The 20,502-nt window shown below is 36.5% G+C and overlaps 1 protein-coding gene across 8 annotated transcripts in view; it reads right to left on the bottom strand.

Moving 5' to 3' along the window:
- Positions 1-20,502, bottom strand: part of CEP170 (centrosomal protein 170) — a 186,274-nt gene that overhangs the window by 36,646 nt on the left and 129,126 nt on the right. For all 8 annotated transcript variants that reach the window (XM_044002542.1, XM_044002544.1, XM_044002545.1 and 5 more), the window contains 2 exons: positions 16,568-16,694; positions 11,260-13,104 (listed from right to left, as the gene is read on the bottom strand). In XM_044002542.1, the coding sequence (XP_043858477.1) occupies positions 11,260-13,104; positions 16,568-16,694 (1,972 nt within the window). The remainder of the gene's footprint in view (positions 1-11,259; positions 13,105-16,567; positions 16,695-20,502) is intronic.

The raw sequence follows: 20,502 nt of genomic DNA, 5'->3' as shown, positions 1-20,502 counted from the left end.
AGGATGACAAAAAAGAGATGAGGAAAAGATTTCCACATGCTACAAGGACTTCCAACATGGAGATGGTAAGAATAGCCCTCTTTTCCCAACATACAAATATGCATAATTCCGGCAGTAGAAATTATGCAACTATGGAAGAAAAACATTACCTCCATCACTCAACATCCTGTAATGCTAAGATTGGAATAAATCTTTTAATAGGGTAAATACAACAACAATTAATGGCAAAAAATTTTTTGGTTCAAATCTGTTGTTTTGACACTGAAATCATGGTGAAAATAGATAATGGCATAAAACCTAAAACAAACACAACTCAGACACAGGATGTTTACACAAGCACTGACTTTAAGACACAAGATACTGTGGATGGGTCAGAGTAAAAGAAAGTGGTAATCACTTTCTTACTTTTAAGGCAAGCGACACACTTGGAAAAATGGTATTGCTGAAGCACCTGAAAAACCAGAATCCCAATTAATATAAAGACACATCACACCTATTAATATGAGAATCAAACTTAGTAGTTTATGCAGAGATGAAGAACAGAGAATAACATCCATTGACATAACAACTCTTTTTCTCATATTATAGAGTTACTTATATGAGGAGCCTAATTAGAGGGGCTTAGATTAAATGATAGCTAAGGTGTCTTCCAACTCTAAATCCTGTGATCTTACGGTTTTCCACAGTAGTAAGGACTGGTAGCACACATCTTCCTGAAATAAGTTCTGATTGACCTATTACAAGTGGAGCCCTGTGTTTTAGCTACTGCTTTTAGGCCCAATAGCCCTAATTTTGGAATTCCTCTAGTCCTTCCTTTTCCCCAAGGTTAACTGTTTGTTTGGGTTTTTTTGAGGGTGAGGGGTGGGGTGGGGACTGTGTATGAGGGTGGTATGATGTCTTAAGATCAATCTTATCCTTATCTGCCTTCTCTGAAGAAATGTAAACCTGAGTTCAGTGATAAAAGTCTACTCATTTGGCCTGATCTACCACCTCCTTTCTCTTAACTAGCCAAGTTCAAGGTCTCATCACTTTTCACCTGGACTATAATAACAGTCCCACACTGGATATTTCTCTTGCCTACTCCCTCTGAACTCATGCTTCCTCCTGCTTCCCAAATAAATTCCAGGACACAGTGCTCTGATTCAAAAACCTGCTGTCGTTTCATACTCTCTATCAAATAAAGTATGAACGACTAATTCCGGTATTCAAGGATTATCATCTCAACAATCTTCTCCAAAATGATTTGCTTTCATGTACTCCATATTCTAGCCAAACCAGGTTTCCCTTTGCCCTCATTCTTTTTTCATCTTTGTTTTTGTTTTTTGTTTGTTTGTTTTTTAGGCAATGGGGGTTAAGTGACTCGCCCAAGGTCACACAGCTAGTAAGTGTCAAGTGTCTGAGGTCGGATTTGAACTCAGGTACTCCTGAATCCAGGGCCTGTGCTTTAACCACTGCGCCATCTAGCTGCCCCCTTTTCTCATCTTTGTGCATGCTATTTTTCATATGTATAAAGAAAGGACTCAATTTCACCTCCTTCTGATGAAATCCCTTTCTAAGGCCCAACAAGTACCATTTTTTTCGATTAAGATTTCCTCAATTCCTCTAGGTTAGTTTTCTTAACATGAGGACCCTGAAGGCATCTGTGGATAGATCTTAAGGGATCTATGAACTTGAGTGTGGGGTAAAAAAATACAGTGCTATTTCAATATAACTGGTTTCTTTTGCTATCACATGCATTTTATTTTATGAATTTAAAAACATTTTGAAGACATTAGACTGTCAAAGGGATCCACAACACACCACCCCCATCCCACCCACTCCCCACACAGATTAAGGATCCCTGCTCTAGGTAAATAATTGCTGTCTTCTAATACTTCTCATCGCTTTCCCTGGACCTCTCTTTTGTACTTAACACAGTCTTTTTAAAATACTTGTTTATATTTCTTTGTTCTTGAAGTTTAAAACTGTAGCCTTTAGACACTATGAAACCTAATCCTTATTAGTAAGGATCTGTAAGAATTGATAGAGGAAATAGAAACCAAAAGAGAACACCTACTGATAAATGTGTATTAAAAAGGAAAAAAAATCATCATATGGAATACAACAAATCAAGGTAGATTATCCTGATAAATAGATTTTTTTAGAAGCTTATATTAAGAATGTGATTTACTGAGAAAAGAAATTAAATAGATCCATCAGTTTTTAAAAATTAAATGAGAATGAAAAGAGCAAATAATAAAAATAACTTTAAAATAACCTGGGATAATTTTGCAGAAATTACTACATAACTGATACATGCCATTTATCATACATGAAAGAAAAGGACAAACTGAATATACAATTTCTTTTATATAGTTAATATTCTTACTCTCACCTAACATGCATATTCAATCGGTTACCAAATTGTGCATCTGTCCTTTTCATTCACATAGCCAACACCCTGGTTATGGCTCTCATCACTTCTTGTCTAACTACTGCAAAAGTTGCCCCATTTCAATCCATCTTTCATACAACTGCCAAAGTGATTTTTCTAAAGCATATGTGACTACGTCATTCTCCAAACTCCAGTGTCTCCCTATTATACACCCTTCTCTATTAGGCAATTACAATTCTTTAAAACACAGCCCCAACATGACTTTCCAGCGGTGTTACATCTTTTCCCCCTTCATACACATTGTGGCTTACTAGCCACACTAGACTTCCCACTGCTTTTCATTTAAAGACACTCTATTACCCGTTTCCATGCCTTTGTACGGCCTCTATCCTCCCCATTCCCTCATGTCCCTGCTCCTGGAATGCAGGAACTCTTCATCTCCATCTTTTGAAATCCCTGTTGTTGTTTTCTTCTAGACACATCCTAAGCTGAATGTGCCCTTCTGGCCCAATTACCTAATATCAATTTTGTATACAGACTATATAGCTATATGGCCATGATGTCTTCCTCAGTAAAATGTAAACTCCTTGTGGGCTTGTATCTGCAGGCCCTACTTCAGTTTCTTACACACAGTAGGCATTTAATAAACAATTGTTGACTGATAGGGGAGATCACCTGTAATTAAATTTTAGTACAACTTACTGTTGTGGGCCCAAAGTCCCCCAGAAGTTTTCTGGGGCACATTGAGGAATCTTCTCCTTGAGAAACTAAACCAGAGGACAGATTCGCCTAGAGAGATAAATGGAACCAAATAGGATTGAGCTAGCTTGGGATCTCCTCCCTTCATTCTGATCGCTCTTACCCCTGGAGAGATAAATTTGGGTGTGGCTGCGGCCTTTGTGTCCTGAAGAGAGATCCCTCACCCAATTCCTCTAGTCACCAGTGGGGGATGGTCCTCCCTCACTAAAGGAACTTTCCACAGGCAGATGGTCCACCCCCAACAGCCCCCTATAAAAGTACCTGCCAGTCTCCTGCTCGAGGAGATTGGTACCTCAGAGCCACGTGCTTTGTTCCTATCTCCCCATGAGAAGTCCAAGGATTTCTTTCATGGTTTCCCTTCCCCCCTCCCGTCTCTTGTCCCTAAATAAACTACCATCTTATTTTAACTGCTTTTGTGTGCAAGAGGGTGTAATTCTTTAAAGAGGAATTCCTAAGAACCCCTACCCCTAACCCAAACCCGTACCCCATTTCCCCCCCCATAACATTACTTTCTTTCTTTTTTTGTGGGGGGGTGGTGGTGGTGGTGGTGATGAGGCAATTGGGGTTAAGTGACTTGCCTAGGGTCACAAAGTCAAGTGTCTGAGACCAAATTTGAACTCAGCACTTAGCTGCCCCAGTACAACTGACTCTTAAGAATTTATGACAAGGAATATATTACTTCTTTTCATTTAGAAAAAAAGCTCAAATGTAAACAAATTTCCCTTATAAAAAGTACATAAGCTTCACTTTAATTTACAAGTAGAATTTGAGGCAATAATGTGGAAAAATAATTCCATTCTCTTTTAACACGGTTCACCATTTTTTAAAAAGAGGAAAAATGCTGCAAAATGACTCATTTAATGAAAGAAACTTTTGTTGTTGTTCAGTTGTGTCTGACTCTCTGAGACCCTATATAAGGTATTCTTGGCAAATATACTGAAGTGGTTTGCCATTTCCTTTTCCAGTAGATTAAGGCAAACAGAAGTTAAGTGACTTGCCCAAGGTCACAAAGCTAGTGTCTGAGGCTGAATTTTAACTCCAGACTTCCTGACTCCAGATCTGACACTCTATCTACTGAGCCATCTAGCTGCCTTATAGGTCTATACATAACATTCTTTCTCCTGACTGTGCCTTTGCAAAGACTGTACCTTATGTCTAGAATGAATTCTCTTCTCACTTTTACCTCTTAGAATCTCTAGTTCCCTTTAAAGCTCAGCTGAAATGTAACCACCTCCTATATAAGGCCTTTCCTGAATTCCTTTGCTGATTGTATTTTTACCCTCAAAATCACCTTGTATTTATTTTGTATATTCTTTCATGTGTACATGAATATGTTCCTTGAGGGTAGGTGCTGGGTTGTTTTGGTTTTTTTTTTGGTTTTGTACCCAGTACCAAGCACAATGCTAAGCACACAGCAGGAGCTTAATGCATGTTTGTGAGAGACTGACCTCAAGACTACCTCCCCAATCCTCAGGAGAATTCACTGAGCTTTGGGATTCTGCCCTGAAGCTGAGCTATTCTGATTGGTTGGCAAATGAATAAGAAAACAGCTCATCTCCCTCTATCTAACCAGATTGCTTTATATCCCAGCCACAACAGAGACATTCTTCTATCTACAATTTCCTGCCTTGATCCACCTCTCACCTTAACCCCTTTTGCTATAGTTCTGGGAATAGCCAACTCAATATTTCTACTGCTGCTGCAAAGGATATGACATTCTATGGCTATATGTCTTCACTCATAATCTCTGCCTAGAACAAAATAGACCGTCCGTTCTTGGGATAATATTTCTTAATCATGAGATAATACTTCCTCATATATGTCTGCATGCCCCATTAGAATGCAAGCTTCTTGAGGGCAAAAACTGTCTTAGATTTGTATTTGTATCCCTAAAGCCTGGCATAGAGCATTTAATAAATACTTGCTAATAAACTATTTTTTTATATTAAGATATATTTTTTAATTTAACTGTCAATAACCAGAACACTCAGGAACATATTTATTACTTTTATAACTTCCCCTTTTCTGAGATTTTTTTTGCTATTAAAATGAAGAAAGGACTATGAAATATTACTCTAATAGAGTTTCCCTTCTAATTACTAAAGCTTAAAGAGTAATTTTTTCCTTAGGGAGACTGATAATAATAGCCTTGGTCAGCAGCAGCTGCAGTGTTTTTCAGACCAGGGATTGTCAGCAAAAAGTTTTTAATTAAACACAACCAAAGCTTTTTGAGGGCTCTTTATTTTTAAGATATATGATTAAAATTAGTGTTAGGAATTACAGGAAGAAAAAATGGAGGGGGAAGGAAAAAAATATGAAGAGTATAACCCATGATTAAACATGACGTAGCAAAAAGCTTTGTTATTCAGCAAGTTAGGATAAATTAAGACTACTAGTTAATCAGAAATAGCAGTTGAGTAGCAGTTATAATAAGGGCCGCTGGGTGGTACAGTGGATAGAATGCCAGGTCTGGAGTTAGGAGGACTTTATCTTCTTGAGTTCAAATCCTGCCTCTGACACTAGCTATATGACTCTGGTCAAGTCACTTAACCTCTGTTTCCCTTAATTCACTGGAGAAGGAAATGGCAACCCACTCCAGTATCTTTGTCAAGAAAACCCTGAATTAAGAGTTGGAAACAGAAACAATTCAATAACAAGAAAAACAGTTATACTGATCCAGTGAATTGCATTAGATTGTGAGCTCCTTGAGAGCAGGGATTGACTTTTGCCTTTCTCTGTATCCCCAGCTAAATTTAGGAGAATTCCTGGTACATAGTAGGCATTTAATAATGATTTTCCAACTGCATACTAAACATATATTACTGTGGGGGCAAATCTGAAATTGTCTATCATTTTAGCTAGAGCATTAACAGAGAGAGCAAAATAGAGCCTGGGGATGTAATATGTTAGAGATGTAGACGATGGAGATAAGTTTGAATATGGGCAAAGAATTTGGGCAATTAAATAAAGGAAGGTGAACTATTAAAATTTGACTTTTGACTCAACTTTACCTACCATTTGCTAAGAACCTTTCTGTACTTTTGACCTACTGAAGCTGCAATTTTGATTTGAATTAAGTCAAACCCTTAAATATGTATAGTTGATTCAGAGGAAATTTCCAGCTAAAAAGTTTTGGAAATGGAAGGACACAATTAAAGATCATTTAGTTTAATCTCATTTTGCAAATGAGTAAACTGAAATACTAAAATGTTAAGTTACTTAAGGTAAAAAAACCAACAACTGTTTAGTAGAATTCGGAAAGACATTTCTATCCTTGTTTCTCTAAATTAATTTTTTTTTGGGGGGGGCTATGAGGGTTAAGTGACTTGTCCAAGGTCACACAGCTAGTAAGTGTCAAATGTCTGTGCTCAAATTTGAACTCAGGTCCTCCTGAATCCAGGGCCAGTGCCTTATCCACTGAACCACCTAACTGCCCCTATCTCTAAGTTCATTCTAACAAACTTAAAGACTTGGAAAGGACCTTAGAAATAATCTAATCTAACCTTATTTCACACATAAGGAAAATGAGGGCCACAGTACCCAGAAAGGAATAGACTCAAAGGTCTCTTTTCATTATACCCAGAGTACTTCATACCTATTCGTTTTTTAAAATAAATTTTCTGACATTTCAAATCACACTTTATTTTTGGAAATACTGATTATATGTAATAAACTAATAAGATTTCTATCTATGAAATTTAAGGAAAAGAGTTCATTTCTCTCCCCCCCCCCAAAGATTTACTGTCCTTATCTAAAGCAACTTGAGAAAATAAAATCTTTGTATCTTTTGATGGACTTCTTTTAAAAGCTTATTGACTGGGGCAGCTAGGTAGCACAGTGGATAGAGCGCCAGCCCTGGAGTCAGGAGGACCTGAGTTCAAATCCGGCCTCAGACACTTAACACTTACTAGCTGTGTGACCCTGGGTAAGTCACTTAACCCCAATTGCCTCACTTAAAAAAAAAAAAGCTTATTGACAATGTTGTTGAATTTCAGTGCCACATCAGAATTTTTAGATGGAATATTTTCATTGAAGACATTGGAAATGCTGGTTTCTACAAGTTTTCTGCTTGCTAAAGTTTTAGAGACACCATAGATTTATAGCATATTGATATACTAGAAGGAATCATGAAAGATTTAATTATTCATGGTAATTTGTAGTTTATTTTAGTTTAAAAGTATTATGGGTAATACTATGTTTTTTAACACAGTAAGAAATGTCATTCAATATGTAAAATTGGAATGAACCATAGCTAAAGAATATCAGCAAGAAACTGCGTTAATATTATAGATATATGTATGCTTTTATCACAAAGTACTTTTATTTCTTTTCCAGTTAACAATTCTTTGGTCTTAACATACACTTCACACAATGTATGTTAACATCTATATCTGCATTTAAACTAAAAGGAATAATAAGACAAATAAATGTTTTAGCAACTTCTATATTATATAATATTAGCATACAAAATAGTTAACTTATCTCAAAATATGCTCTGTAAACTTTTAAATAATGTTATTTCTTCTTTTTTTTTTCAGGGCAATAAGGGTTAAGTGACTTGCCCAGGGTTACACAGCTAGTAAGGGTCAAGTGTCTGAGGCCACATTTGAACTCAGGTCTTCCTGAATCCAGAGCTTTATCCACTGAGCCACCAAGCTGCCCCAATAATGTTATTTCTATAAAAATCTATTTTCCTATTGCTAAATCATTACAATTTTAGGAAAACCAAAACCTACTACGTAATAATTCAAATCATTCATTTTATTCATGAGCTTTTATATATAATTCCAGTAATTAAAAGTAATATGGAATTTGCCAAAAAGCTATTTGCTAAATTTAAGGAAAAGAACAAGTTTTAGCAATTTTGTAATGCTATTCAATTTATGAAAAAAAATACCAAGCCGGTTATTCAATAGAATCTGAAATCAAAAGCACATTGAAGGGATTTTTAATGATAAGTACTTAATAAATACTGAAAACATATCAGAACCAAGTAAAGGAGCCTATGAGGTCAGAATTTTCCATTTCCTAACCATACTGACAACCAATAGTGAAATTATAAGATTCAATCACTAATCTTAAGACCTAAGCAATAAAATGAACATATGGAAGTTCGTAGCAGTATTATACACCCCATGGGTGCTCTGTTTTCCAGATCTACTCATATCAGTCTATTTTGATTTAATATTTATTTGAATAAAGCTTTGCTATTCTTTTCTAAAAACCAAGAAACTTTGATTTTTCCCTTATTACTCAAGAAATTATAACTATCATATGTAGACATGCCATAAAATTTCAGATTTCATCTTTATCACCTTCAAGAAGGTAAGAAAACTGTTTTAGCATGTGCTCCATCACTAGAAAGTTCATAACCAAATTCCTTCTAGATTATGTACAATATCATTAACTTCATTTTCTCAGGCAAAATGTGGCTCTAGGGTCAATTCTGTAGAACAATGGACAAGATCCTGGTGCCAAAAGAGAGAAAGAAAAGTCATAAAAGAAATAGCATTAAGTCTACAATATACGCAATGATTTTGCAAATTTGAAGAATTCATTTAGGATTTGGGGGCAGCTGTCTTCTGAAAGGCTGAATCTATAAAAGATCTTAAGAGATTGCCATTAAATAACACTACAATAAGAGAGCATAGAACTGGGGAGTCAATGCACTCAGGTTTGTGTTCTAGCTCTCATCCTCTCTAGGCTTCAGTTTTCTCATCTTTTATAATGAAGACTCGTGAACTGGATGTTTTCCAGTGCAAAACTTCTATGATTCTGTCTAGTGTTCTGTTTTGATGTTAGGCTTGAAGATAACTAAAGGTTTATAGGAGTCTACCCTAGAGAAATCCCTAAAGAAATTCTTTAGCTGAAAATCCCCTTGAAAACTGATAAAATTGTGCATTATCCAATAATGTACAAAGGTACAGAAAATGGGTAATTTAATCATCAAAGACAAAGGATAGTAGGATAGTATGCAAGATATGACTATGACTTATAGCTAATTCGGAATCATAGCTGGTTTCCTCATTTCCTAATTAGTTCCTATTAGCATTCAAATGCAATATAAATCACAAATGTTGAGATCCTGAAGTACATACAGTCTGCCAGGTATAGTGATTTGAAAAGTATAGCTTCGTTTTGTGAGATACATGTTAGATATAGATAGGATTCTACTATATGGCAAACTACAGTGGGAAGACTATAAGCAGAGCAGCAAAAGAAATGTCAAAATGAGACATACACAGATGGTGTGTAGCTGAAATATGGTGGTTCTTTCTGAGCCAAGGAGTAAAACCACTGGATACGTCTCCACCAAAAAAAAAAAAAAAATGTTTCTGACCATGAAATACACAAGTATTAAGGACTTTAAAAATCCACAATGTTGGTTCCAATCAATGTTTAAATGTAAAGAAAAAAGAACAATGGATTAAACAACAACAATAAACTACCACCTCCTGCAATTGCTGCTGACATTACTGACCACTATTGACACCATAACCTTCCAGCAATTACATAAAACATACTTAGAGAAGTAAAAGAGAGATGGAAAACAGGCAGAAAGGAAGCAGAATCATTAAATAGACATTTTCTGATGCTTCTGGGATCCTAACTAGTTTTGTGTTAAATATCTTAGTGATAGCAGATATCCTCACTTCCTCTACTTCTTTTTTTAAATTTAAAAAAAAATTTTTTTTTTTTTAGTGAGGCAATTGGGGTTAAGTGACTTGCCCAGGGTCACACAGCTAGTAAGTGTTAAGTGTCTGAGGCTGGATCTGAACTCAGGCACTCCTGAATCCAGGGCTGGTGCTCTATCCACTGTGTATCTATCTAGCTGCCCCACTTCCTCTACTTCTAACACTCAAATTCTTATCCAGTGACAGGCAATCTTCATAGATACATAGTGTTTTATAATAATGGCTAATATTTTTCCTGAGGAGTATTGGCATATGAAGTGTGACTAAAAATAATGCAATGATGTTCAGAAACCACCCACAAAAGAGTCACATTATATCACAGCCACATCTTGTTTAACACCGTAGTGTCAACTCTGGATATGAAGAAAAAGACTAAGTAGTTTATCTAGGGGAGTAGATAAATTATGGAAGGAAAGCACCACTTTCCTAGTGATAACACTTTTTGATTTGGGAAGAGCACTTTATAGGATCAAGAGAAAAAAATGGATTTTTGTCATTCACAGGTCAACTTTGTCTCCAAACTATTCTCTATTAGCCTTGCCCTCTGCAGAGGCACCTTCTCTCTCCCCTTCCACACCTTTCAGCTCCCCTTTGTGGCACCTCCCATATAAGTGTTTAATAAATCATCTCATCTCCTTTCCCCCCCCTTCTCCCCCTCCCTCCCTCTCTCTTTCCCCCTCCCCCACGCCCCTCCTGATTCCCTATGACATATCTTCTTCCTCAGAAATTAGTCCCAGGATGACATGGAAGTGAAACTCGAGTAAATTGTTTAGAGGGATTTGGGTAAACTTTTTGCCTGTCCCATCCATAAGAATGTTATCATCAAAATAAGAAAAAAACATACGAATGACAGTTTTATTTCATAATATAGGATAGCAAAAATAGATTTAAATGTATTTCTGAACAGAATGAAAGCTATCTATTTGTACAAAATTTACATTAGTCATTTTCAGATTTCAAAAGAAATCATATTCATTTCGGGAAATTCTAAAGGCAAAGTCATTCTTTTTAATACTACAAATCAGTTTCCAATATGTGATTTAGATAAATCATTTATAATTTATTTGGGGGGGGCAATGTATATCTAAATCCCTTACTAATTAACACAGTTTTGGGCAAATTTCCTAAAATGAAACCAGAAGCATTACCGAACTACCAATAACTGTTTTACATCTAGCTGCTAAAAAGAAATTCCTCTGTCTCTTGGATTCCAATTTCCTCATTTGCATAATGAAGAGAATGTATTAGATTATAGTTTACTGAACTAAACAAAGCAATACAGCAACAAAATAAAAGATAAAAAAACTCTGTTAGGACTTGACCTTATATAGAAAGTACTTTGAAAAGGCAACACATGTAAAATTTCCTTTATGGGGAAAGAATACATGGGGAAAATATTATACACTATAAAAATAATTGTATGAAATTTACCTGAGGGAGAGCTATGGGTTGAAGTCATACTTCTGATTTTGGAGTCAGAGAGTCGAGAAATGCTATTAGCTCTAATTCTGGGAGAAAATTTATCAGATGGGTTCAATCTTGCACCACTTCTAACAATGGACTCTTGAGTACGTGAAGAGGCACTGCTTCTAGATATAGTTGCTTCAGAGTCACTACGGGCCGATAATGAACCAAGTCTTGTTCTACGAGGCTGAGCCAGTAAGTCAATTCTTGAGATGTTTCGTCTTCCTGTAGGAGGTTTTGATGTAGAACTGGTTGTGGACACTTCAGAAGCAACTGATGCTTTGTCAGCATCAGCAAGTTCACTGTCTGAAGCTTCACCAAGTCGTGCTCTTCGCAAGAGAGAAGTTCTGGTAGGCCGTGGTCTTGGAAGAGTGGTTGATTTACTAGATGAACCAGCTGCAACAGGAGAGGTCTTAGATTTAGCTACTTTGGAGCCATCTAGTTTGGAATGTGTATGTTCATCTGCTGTGCTAAATGGAGCCCTTCCATGAGATTTATTAGAGTACGTTTCCTGATCAGATGACATAATATCAGAAATAGCTGAATGAGGTACACTAGAGGTTTGATCATCATCTGTTAAATCGACCGAAGGCTGTCTTATTCTTCCACTTGCCTGAACAAGTTTACGACCTTCTGTTCTTGATCCAATGTCAGTGGAACGACTTTTTGTTTTCTTTTCAATTTTTTCTCTAGCACTTGACGATGATGATTTTGCAACATCTTTGGAAGGAGAACTTGTGGAGCATCTATCTTTGTACAGGCTAGTTAAACTCCTTCGCTTTTGGGTTGTTTTTCTTTCTGTGTCTCCAGTAACCAAACTGATTGTACTAGCTGTGTCCACATCTGATTCAGGTGAAATAGAATTATCTCGATTATAACTTGGAGTGTCTGGGCCTTCATCAGTTTTGTTCTCATCTCGCAACTTAGCTTCAAGAAAAGCCATTACTGCTTCTGTATCTTTTAAAATGAGAGTTGTGTCCATACTAGAATCAGTATCTACGGAGTCACTTCTCTCTCGTATTCTGCTGCTTACAGATGTTAATGCCAAAGAAGGGGGAGTAGATGCAGTTTGTTTGTTAATGTGAGGAATAAGTTCTATAGGTATGTTTGTGCTAGGTTTTTCGATAGTAAAGCTTCCTTGTCTCACTAAGGACTTTGCAGATTCCTTCTTGTCTCCTCCTGGCCCTTTGGAAGTCTGACTTTTCAGAATTTCTTCAGTCTTTCTTCTCTTACCTTCACTTTGTACCACCCTTTCCCCTTTATTTGTAGGCTGGGCCAGGGTTTTTTCTAGTGCATGTGTCACCTGTCCAAGAGGTTCGTCCTTACCCTTCTCTCCTTGACCTGGAGCATGTTTTGAGGAAGCTAATTTGCTGGGTGTCCACTGTGCCTGGTCCTTTTGCTCCTGTTCTTGAATTCTGGCCAATGCTTGCTTTACCAAGGAAGCTTCTCTGTCAGTCTCACTTTTCTCTTTCCCAGGAGCACAAGTGTTCAGATGAAATGGGGATTTGGTGTCTCCAATACTTTTCAGAATCTGACCATTCACAGTCCTATTCATTTTCCCTAGGACTCTGTCAGCATCTTGCCGTTCTTTTGGGGATGCTTGTGTTGGGGCTTCCTTCTCCTGAAGTTCTGTGTCTTGTTTCTCACCTATCTCTGACCGCAGAGGCAGGACCTTTGCTCTGCTACTTTCAAGAGATTTATCTTCATTTGGAAGCTGAGGAAGGGTTCTTCTTTTTCTCTCCCCCTGGCTAGTCAAGGAAGTGGTTGATCCAGTGCTTCTCACAGAAATTCCAGACTCACTGATGTCTGTATCTACAGATTAAAAATAAAATTATAAACTTAACAACAGAAAAATAAATATATTAGTACAAGAAATCATTATATGTAAGCATAAGATAGGCAATTATTAATAAATAGAGCAGAAAAAGGTTTTAAAGCACATAATTCTGTTATGGAAAGAATATATGGGATCAAAACCTTAGATCTAGTAGTAGCTCTGCCCTTTTTTCTAGGCTATAGGATTTGGGCAAATAATATTCTCAACAAAAAGCATGCAGATTCTGAGATGCATAAATAGGTTTTAATGTAGGAGTTAAAAAAGTAAAATCCATAGGGCAGCTAGGTGGTACAGTGGATAGAGCACTGGCCCTGGATTCAGGAGGACCTGAGTTCAAATCCAGCCTCAGACACTTAACACTTACTAGCTGTGTGACCCTGGGCAAGTCACTTAACCCTCACTGCCTCACCAAAAAAAAAATCCTGATGAGATGGAAATGCACGCATGTGTATGTGTGCATGCGTGTGAGTACGTGAATGCACACATGAGCTACACCACTTTCCTACTCTCTTAGTGAAGGGAAGTTTAGCATACCTTTGGTTTTGTATCTTTTCCCATTGTAGAGCCCTTGTACAAACAATTTGCTTCAGAGGTTTCACTTATAGTTTACCATAGGGCAGTATGGGGAAAGCTAAAACTTAGCAAAGTATTGTGTGCAAAGTGTATGTGGGCTCCCCCAGAAGAGTATATAATTTTGAGATGGGCATGTTATTGTGGGGGGCAAGGAGCAGAAATTACTCTAGATAAAATAGGTCTTTTCTTTTTCTGAAACGTTCAAGAGTTCAGCATTTAAATTACATATGGTAACATTTCTCCTATTGTGTAATGCTGTGTGACAGGATAGAGGGCAAGCCTTGAAACTGACCTTGATGTGAATTTCACATCTGACATTTTGGAGAGGGAGAGGTAGAGGGAGAAGGAGAGGGAGGGAGGGAGAGGGAGAGAGAGAGGGGGGGGGGATGGGATGGGATAGCATAGCACAGCATATAACAGAACAGAAGGAACACTAGACTTGGCATTAGAAGATCCTGGTTGAAATCTCGCCTCTGCCACGTATTACTTATATAATCATCTTCATTATATATAAAATGAGAGAAATTAACTAGATGCCCTCTGAGATGTCTTTCACTTTTAAATGAATGATCTCAGGACTTAAATTTTTATACATATATGTCACCTATCCTTTCTGAGAATCTAAGCACTTTGTGGACAGGGGTATGTGTTATTTATTTTTGTATCCTACACAAAAAGTACCTAGTAGTGCTCTGAAGGCAGTGTAAACCCTTATTGGCTGTGTTACTCTGGGCAAGTCACTTGACTTTTGTCAGCTTCAGTTTCCTCATCTGTAAAATGGGGATAATGATAGAATCTTCCTCCCAGGGTTGTTGTAATACTATTTGTAAAGTACTTTGAAAACCTTAAAGCGTGATATAAATGCTAGTCATTCTGTTGGCATTAAAATATTTGTTCAATGAGTAAATTTCATGATTTCAGTGAAATAACAGCCTAGTACGTCTCTTAGCATGATACAAACGGAATGTTAATGAAATCAAATGAGATTACCTTTCAAAAATAGTGGAATTTTATTTTTCTTAGTTAATATCTAACAATTTTACAATTAATTATTGGGCTAACTAACTCAACCACTCTGCTATTCACTTCCTGGACTATAAAATGGAACCTCTCAATTCTTTGAATAATAGGCTAATTGTTCAACTTTTCTAATACAACTTTTCTTTCACCCCATTCATGTACCCGATGGTTGATTGCTGAATAATTATTACTAGAATTAAAAGCCCTTTATTTTGTTAAAGATGTTAAAATCACACATTTAAAATAAACCTCTGAAAAAAAATATCTTTTGGAGGGCATGAAATTATGCCCCTACCTCCCCTCCCCCCAAAAAAGGATTAAGAATTTAGAGATCATTTAAAATAACCCTCAGGATCTACAGATGAGGAAGATGAGGCTCAGAGAAGTTAAATAATTTACTTAAGATCACTGATCCAGTTAGTGCCAAGGTTAGGAATAGAATTCAAGTCTATAACACAATGCCTTCTTTTTCATTTCTTCTCAGAACAGAATAAAAGGAAATGAAGTAGGACTCAGGTGATGTATATATATATATATATGTGAGAACTTGATAGTAAAAGCTATTAATTAAACAGTTGACTAGATAATGGAAGTAGAGTTAGTCTCCTGCAAATACCTTAAGTCTAGGACAGTGGTAGTCACAAAAACTTTACATAGGATTATATATAAATATGTACATTTTTTGTTAAAATATTATTGTACACTCTTTCCCTGTCACTGCTGAATCGAGCGGGAGGGGGAGGCTCCTGGGTGTTTTCAAGATTTAGCTTTACCCGTGAACCACTGCCATGGCTGAGGAAGGCATTGCTGCTGCTGGTGTAACGGACGTTAACACTGCTCTACAAGAAGTGCTGAAGACTGCACTCATCCATGAAGGCCCAGCTTGTGGAATTCATGAAGCTGCCAAAGTCTTGGACAAACACCAAGCCCATCTTTGTGTTCTTGCTTCCAACTGTGATGAATCTATGTATGTAAAATTGGTTGAAGCCCTATGTGCTGAGCACCAAATTAATTTGATCAAGGTTGATGACAATAAGAAGCCTCTGTAGGCCTCTGTAAAATTAATTATTTTTTTTTCGGTGAGGCAACTGGGGTTAAATGACTTGCCCAGGGTCACATAGCTAGTAAGTCCTCTGTAAAATTGACAGAGAGGGAAAGCCCTGCAAAATGGTTGGCTGCAGTTCCGTTGTTAAAGATTATGGCAAGGAATCTCAGGCCAAAGATGTCATCGAAGAATATTTTAAATGCAAGAAATGAGCCTTGGTCTGATTTACATGATTTGAAAAAATAAAATTATTGTACAAACGGAAAAGAAGTGGTTCTGGAGTCACAGGACTTGTATTAAAAATTCTACCCTTTGTGCAACTTCAGGCAAGTCATTCAAGCTGCCTGGGCTCAGGTTCCTCAACTCTAAAATGAGGGGTTTGGGTTGGATGACCCATGTGGCCCATGTTGGGTTCCATGTGGCTCTTGATCTAAGATCCTATTCAAATGTTTTTGAAAATAAATTTCCATACTTGTGAAAATTACATGTTAAATTTTTTAAAACCTCATTAGTTGACTTCTTCCTTTCTCCAGCATACTTTGGAATTGAAATTATTCACAACTTTGAATTACTTTAGAATCCTTTGCCAACTGATTAAGTGGCAATTTTTCTCAATTATTTCAGAAAATTCTATTTGATCATTTAGAGCTATAATAATGCTTTAATAACATTTTTACTATTATTCAAAATGAATTCAAAAATTTGGTGGTGGTATCATATATATATATCAACACAAATCTAACTGTGAGAAACTAGTTTTCAGTATAAAAACTATCATTTATGAAAATTATTTAAAATACCATTTTCTATAGGTGCAGATGCAGACAACTCCATCGTCCTGTCTTCTTGGTCATGTCTTGTATGATTAGCAGCTAAACTAGCCCACTGTGAAACCCATCTCTTGTTTCCAGATGAAGTGGTACTTTCCTATAAAAGGAAAATAAGTATATGATTCTTATTAAATAATGTGTTTTATTCTGAAATTCCAACTGTATTCACATTATATACATTTTACATTGTTGTAATTATACTTCACATTCCCTTAACAGTAATCACCTGAAACTGAGTGATTTTTTTTTCACTCCTCCCCCAAGCCCCTTAACTTCAGTATTTCCAAGATCTATGATTTCATTGGTGAGGGTAGTCCCCTCCACCAATGCAGATTGCAACCCTTTAGTAAATAGTCCTTATGAGTTGCTGTCTCTGCAGGGTGAAAAGTCATTAATTAATGATCAGGAATGAGATTCTTTACAACTGGCCTTGTACTTCAAACGTCTTCTGAGTTTGATAGACCATGGTATAGCTTGGGTTCTGTTGGCTCAGCCTTCTAACCCAGGGTCACTCACCTTTACAACACAATGAGACCCTGAATTATGACAGCAGGTGGTAAAAAACAAAATAGAATGATGACCTGATTTAGCATTGCCACCTGAGTATAAACTTCAGCCCAGTTTTTTTTAATGTAGTATATTTTTATTTGTTATTTAAAACCCATATTATTCTGGAAGTATGAGAATTTACTCCAGTTTAAAACTTTCTGGGGTATTAGGTAAGCTCACTGGCACATTGTAGCTGTCTAAGCAATGCTTCGTGAGCTGCATTGAATTGAAACCAGTCTTATTATTACACTGTCATAATCAATGCAAATGAGTTCTTAGGTCTTTCCTAATTCCCTTCTCTGGCCAAAGGACCTTGTATTTACTTTGTATATACTCATAAATCTTCCTGTTGTCAGTAGAAAATGAGCTCTTTAAAGGCAAGGGCTATTTTATTTTTGTCTTTTCTATCCTACTACTGGTACAGTGTGTAGTATACTGTAGGTATTAAATAATGCTGGTTGATTGAGTGATGGAGAAATTCTGTATGCTCCAGGCCAGGCTGATTTCAGGGTCCCACTAGATGTTTAGGTCTTTCACACAAAATGTATTTAATAAATGATTACTGAGTTGAATAGAACGGAACAGTTTTTAGGGAAATTGGAACTCAGATTTCTGCCTGACCAGCTCTGGATTAGGAACAAAACTGCCAATTCTCTAAGAAACTTTCTGTAATCAGGTTATATGTAAAAGTCTTGGGGAATTATGAGAGGTGTAGGGTGGTGAAGGAGGCTGCACTTGGTCTGGGATCAGTCCTTCACATCTGACCCTCAGGTAAATGTGCTATGGGAACACCTTGTTGCCCAATGTGATCTGAATTAAATGGAATTTAGCCCATAAGATGTCCTATTATTCTAGAGGCCCTAAGTTGATAATATTTTGTGTTTAAAGCCAGGACAATAAGGAGGAGAAAAAATATCCTTAATTTGAATGAAAAATATTATGATCTTAATTTGAGACCCTAGTAGTTAATGTTGACTATATGAATTAGAATGCTGCCTGGCCAATGTAAAATTATAATTAAGCTCTTATTTTGGAAAATTTATAAGTTATTTTATGTCTTGCTGTACACCTATTTCCTTTTTTTTCTTTTCTTTCTTTTTTTTGTGGGGTAATGAGGGTTAAGTGACTTGCCCAGGTCACACAGCTAGTAAATGTCAAGTGTCTGATGTCAGATTTGAACCCAGGTCCTCCTGAATCCAGGGCTGGTGCCTTATCCACTGCATCACCTAGCTGCCCTGTACACCTATTTTCTTAAATGGGTTTATGCAAAACAAAAAAGTCTGATGGAAGGTATAAATGTAAAGAGAAGTAATAAATGAAAGTAAAATAATGAAAATCATTTTGAACTTAAAACAAAACACTGAAAGAATAAAAAAGGTCACAAGTCCTATATTTTAAAAAATAGAAACCAAAATTTCTATAAAATCACAATTTCTAGAGAAACAGCTTAAACTATTTGCCTTTTAATAAGATCTTCTAACCTTGAAATCAGGTTTACCACTTCATCATGCCACTGAAAGTAAAGATACTGCCACTTACTATTTTGTCTAGAGAAGGTATAAACAGAACTGGATGAAATATCTACCTAGTATCGTTCAAAGTGTGTAAACACCCACTGAGCAATACTTAAGATTCACTAGCTTGGTCCACATCATTCATTGAACAAAAACCTTATTATTTCACAAACCACATTGCTGTAAGACTTTGTTATAGGCGTTTTAGTACACAATCTTGAATACTAAAGCCAGTTCGTTCCATGGAACAATCCTAAGCATGTAGCTCTCTATTACAGTTGTTCTATATGGCTCACTCTGGTTTATAGTCACCAGATGACAAGCAACCAATTTACTAGTTCTCAAAAAGTAGCTATTAAAAAAAAAAACGAAAAACCCCAGACAAATATACATGCAACCCATCGACAATGAAACAAGTTAAGAATAGGAAAAAGTATTTAAAAAACCGAGCATTTTATAGATACTTTCAGAGAACGACAAGTGTTCTGATATAAAGATACTAATATCAATTTTCAGTCACAGGAGGTGCTTTGTAACATGTATATGTGAATCTACTAGCCAATATAAGTACAGAGTCCTAGGATTTTTATAGGCAGTTGCAATCTAAGTATATCAACTGATCCATTTGTGTCTTTAATAACTTCTGAGGAATAGTATTTAGATAATTTTTTCTATATTTAACATTTTGGGATGTATATTATTTAGGGCAGTCTCAACATTTTTTCCAAGACATTTCTCTGACTTAAGCTTAAAGGATTCTAAAACCACCCTTACTATGGGGATCTCTGAGTGAGTGAGTAAGAGAGAGAGACAGAGACAGAGAGACAGAGATAGAGATAGAGATAGAGACAGACAAACAGACAGACAGAGACAGAGAGACGGAAAGGGACAGACACAGAGACATACCTCACTTTTAGGCACTTGCTTTCTGGTTGTTCCCACAGAGCTAGGAAAAAACCTTAGAGATAATCAACTCCTAGAATCACAGACTTAGAGCTGGAAAGGACCTAGAAGTCAAGTTCAACTCCCTCATTTTACAGATGAAGAACTTGAGATTCAGAAAAATTCAGTGATTTGCTCCAGGTCACAGAGGTAGTGTCAGAGCTGGAAATATGAACTCTGGTTGCCTGATTCTATCACCTGTGCTCCTATCCATTAAAGATGAGGAAACAGGTTTAGAGAGGTCCAGTGACTTTCTGATAGTTGCAGAGTGGAGTCAAATGAGATCTCTGGATCCTTACTTCAAATCTCTTCCAACTACGCCAAACTTTCCTATATGTGCTTAAGTTTTATCTTTCCAAGTAGATGGTTACTTCCTAGAAGGTAGAGGCTGGGTTTTCTATTTGTAAAAAAAAAAAAAATTTTTTAAATCCCTTAATACCTAGTGGCATGCTGAGCAAATGAAAGAGCATTGCTGTGGAATAACCTGTGTTCATACTCCACCTCCCATACTTAGCTGTGTGACCATGAGTAAGTCGTAATTCTCTCTGAGCCTTATTTTTTCTCATCTGTAAAGTGGGGATAAAAATGCCTATAGTAACTACCTTCTCTCACAGGATTTTTGGGAGGATTAAATGAAATTTTATGTATATATATATATATATATATATAAAGTACTTTATAAACTTTAGAGCAATTTAAAACCCCAGCTATTAGTAACATTATTATGTGCTAAAAATCTTTATTGCATTAATTTCATTTTTATCCATCTCAAGTGGAACAACATTGAACAAGAGCAAAACTGCAAAATCTAAAAGTACCTCACTCTGAATTATTTAAAGACTGCTTTTACCTTGCACTAGAACCAAAAATCATGTGAAAAAATAGATGTCTGAAAGTGTT

The sequence above is a fragment of the Dromiciops gliroides genome, chromosome 4, assembly GCF_019393635.1.
Source record: "Dromiciops gliroides isolate mDroGli1 chromosome 4, mDroGli1.pri, whole genome shotgun sequence".
NCBI lineage: Eukaryota > Metazoa > Chordata > Mammalia > Microbiotheria > Microbiotheriidae > Dromiciops > Dromiciops gliroides.
This window is presented reverse-complemented; position numbering and strand designations above follow the sequence as displayed.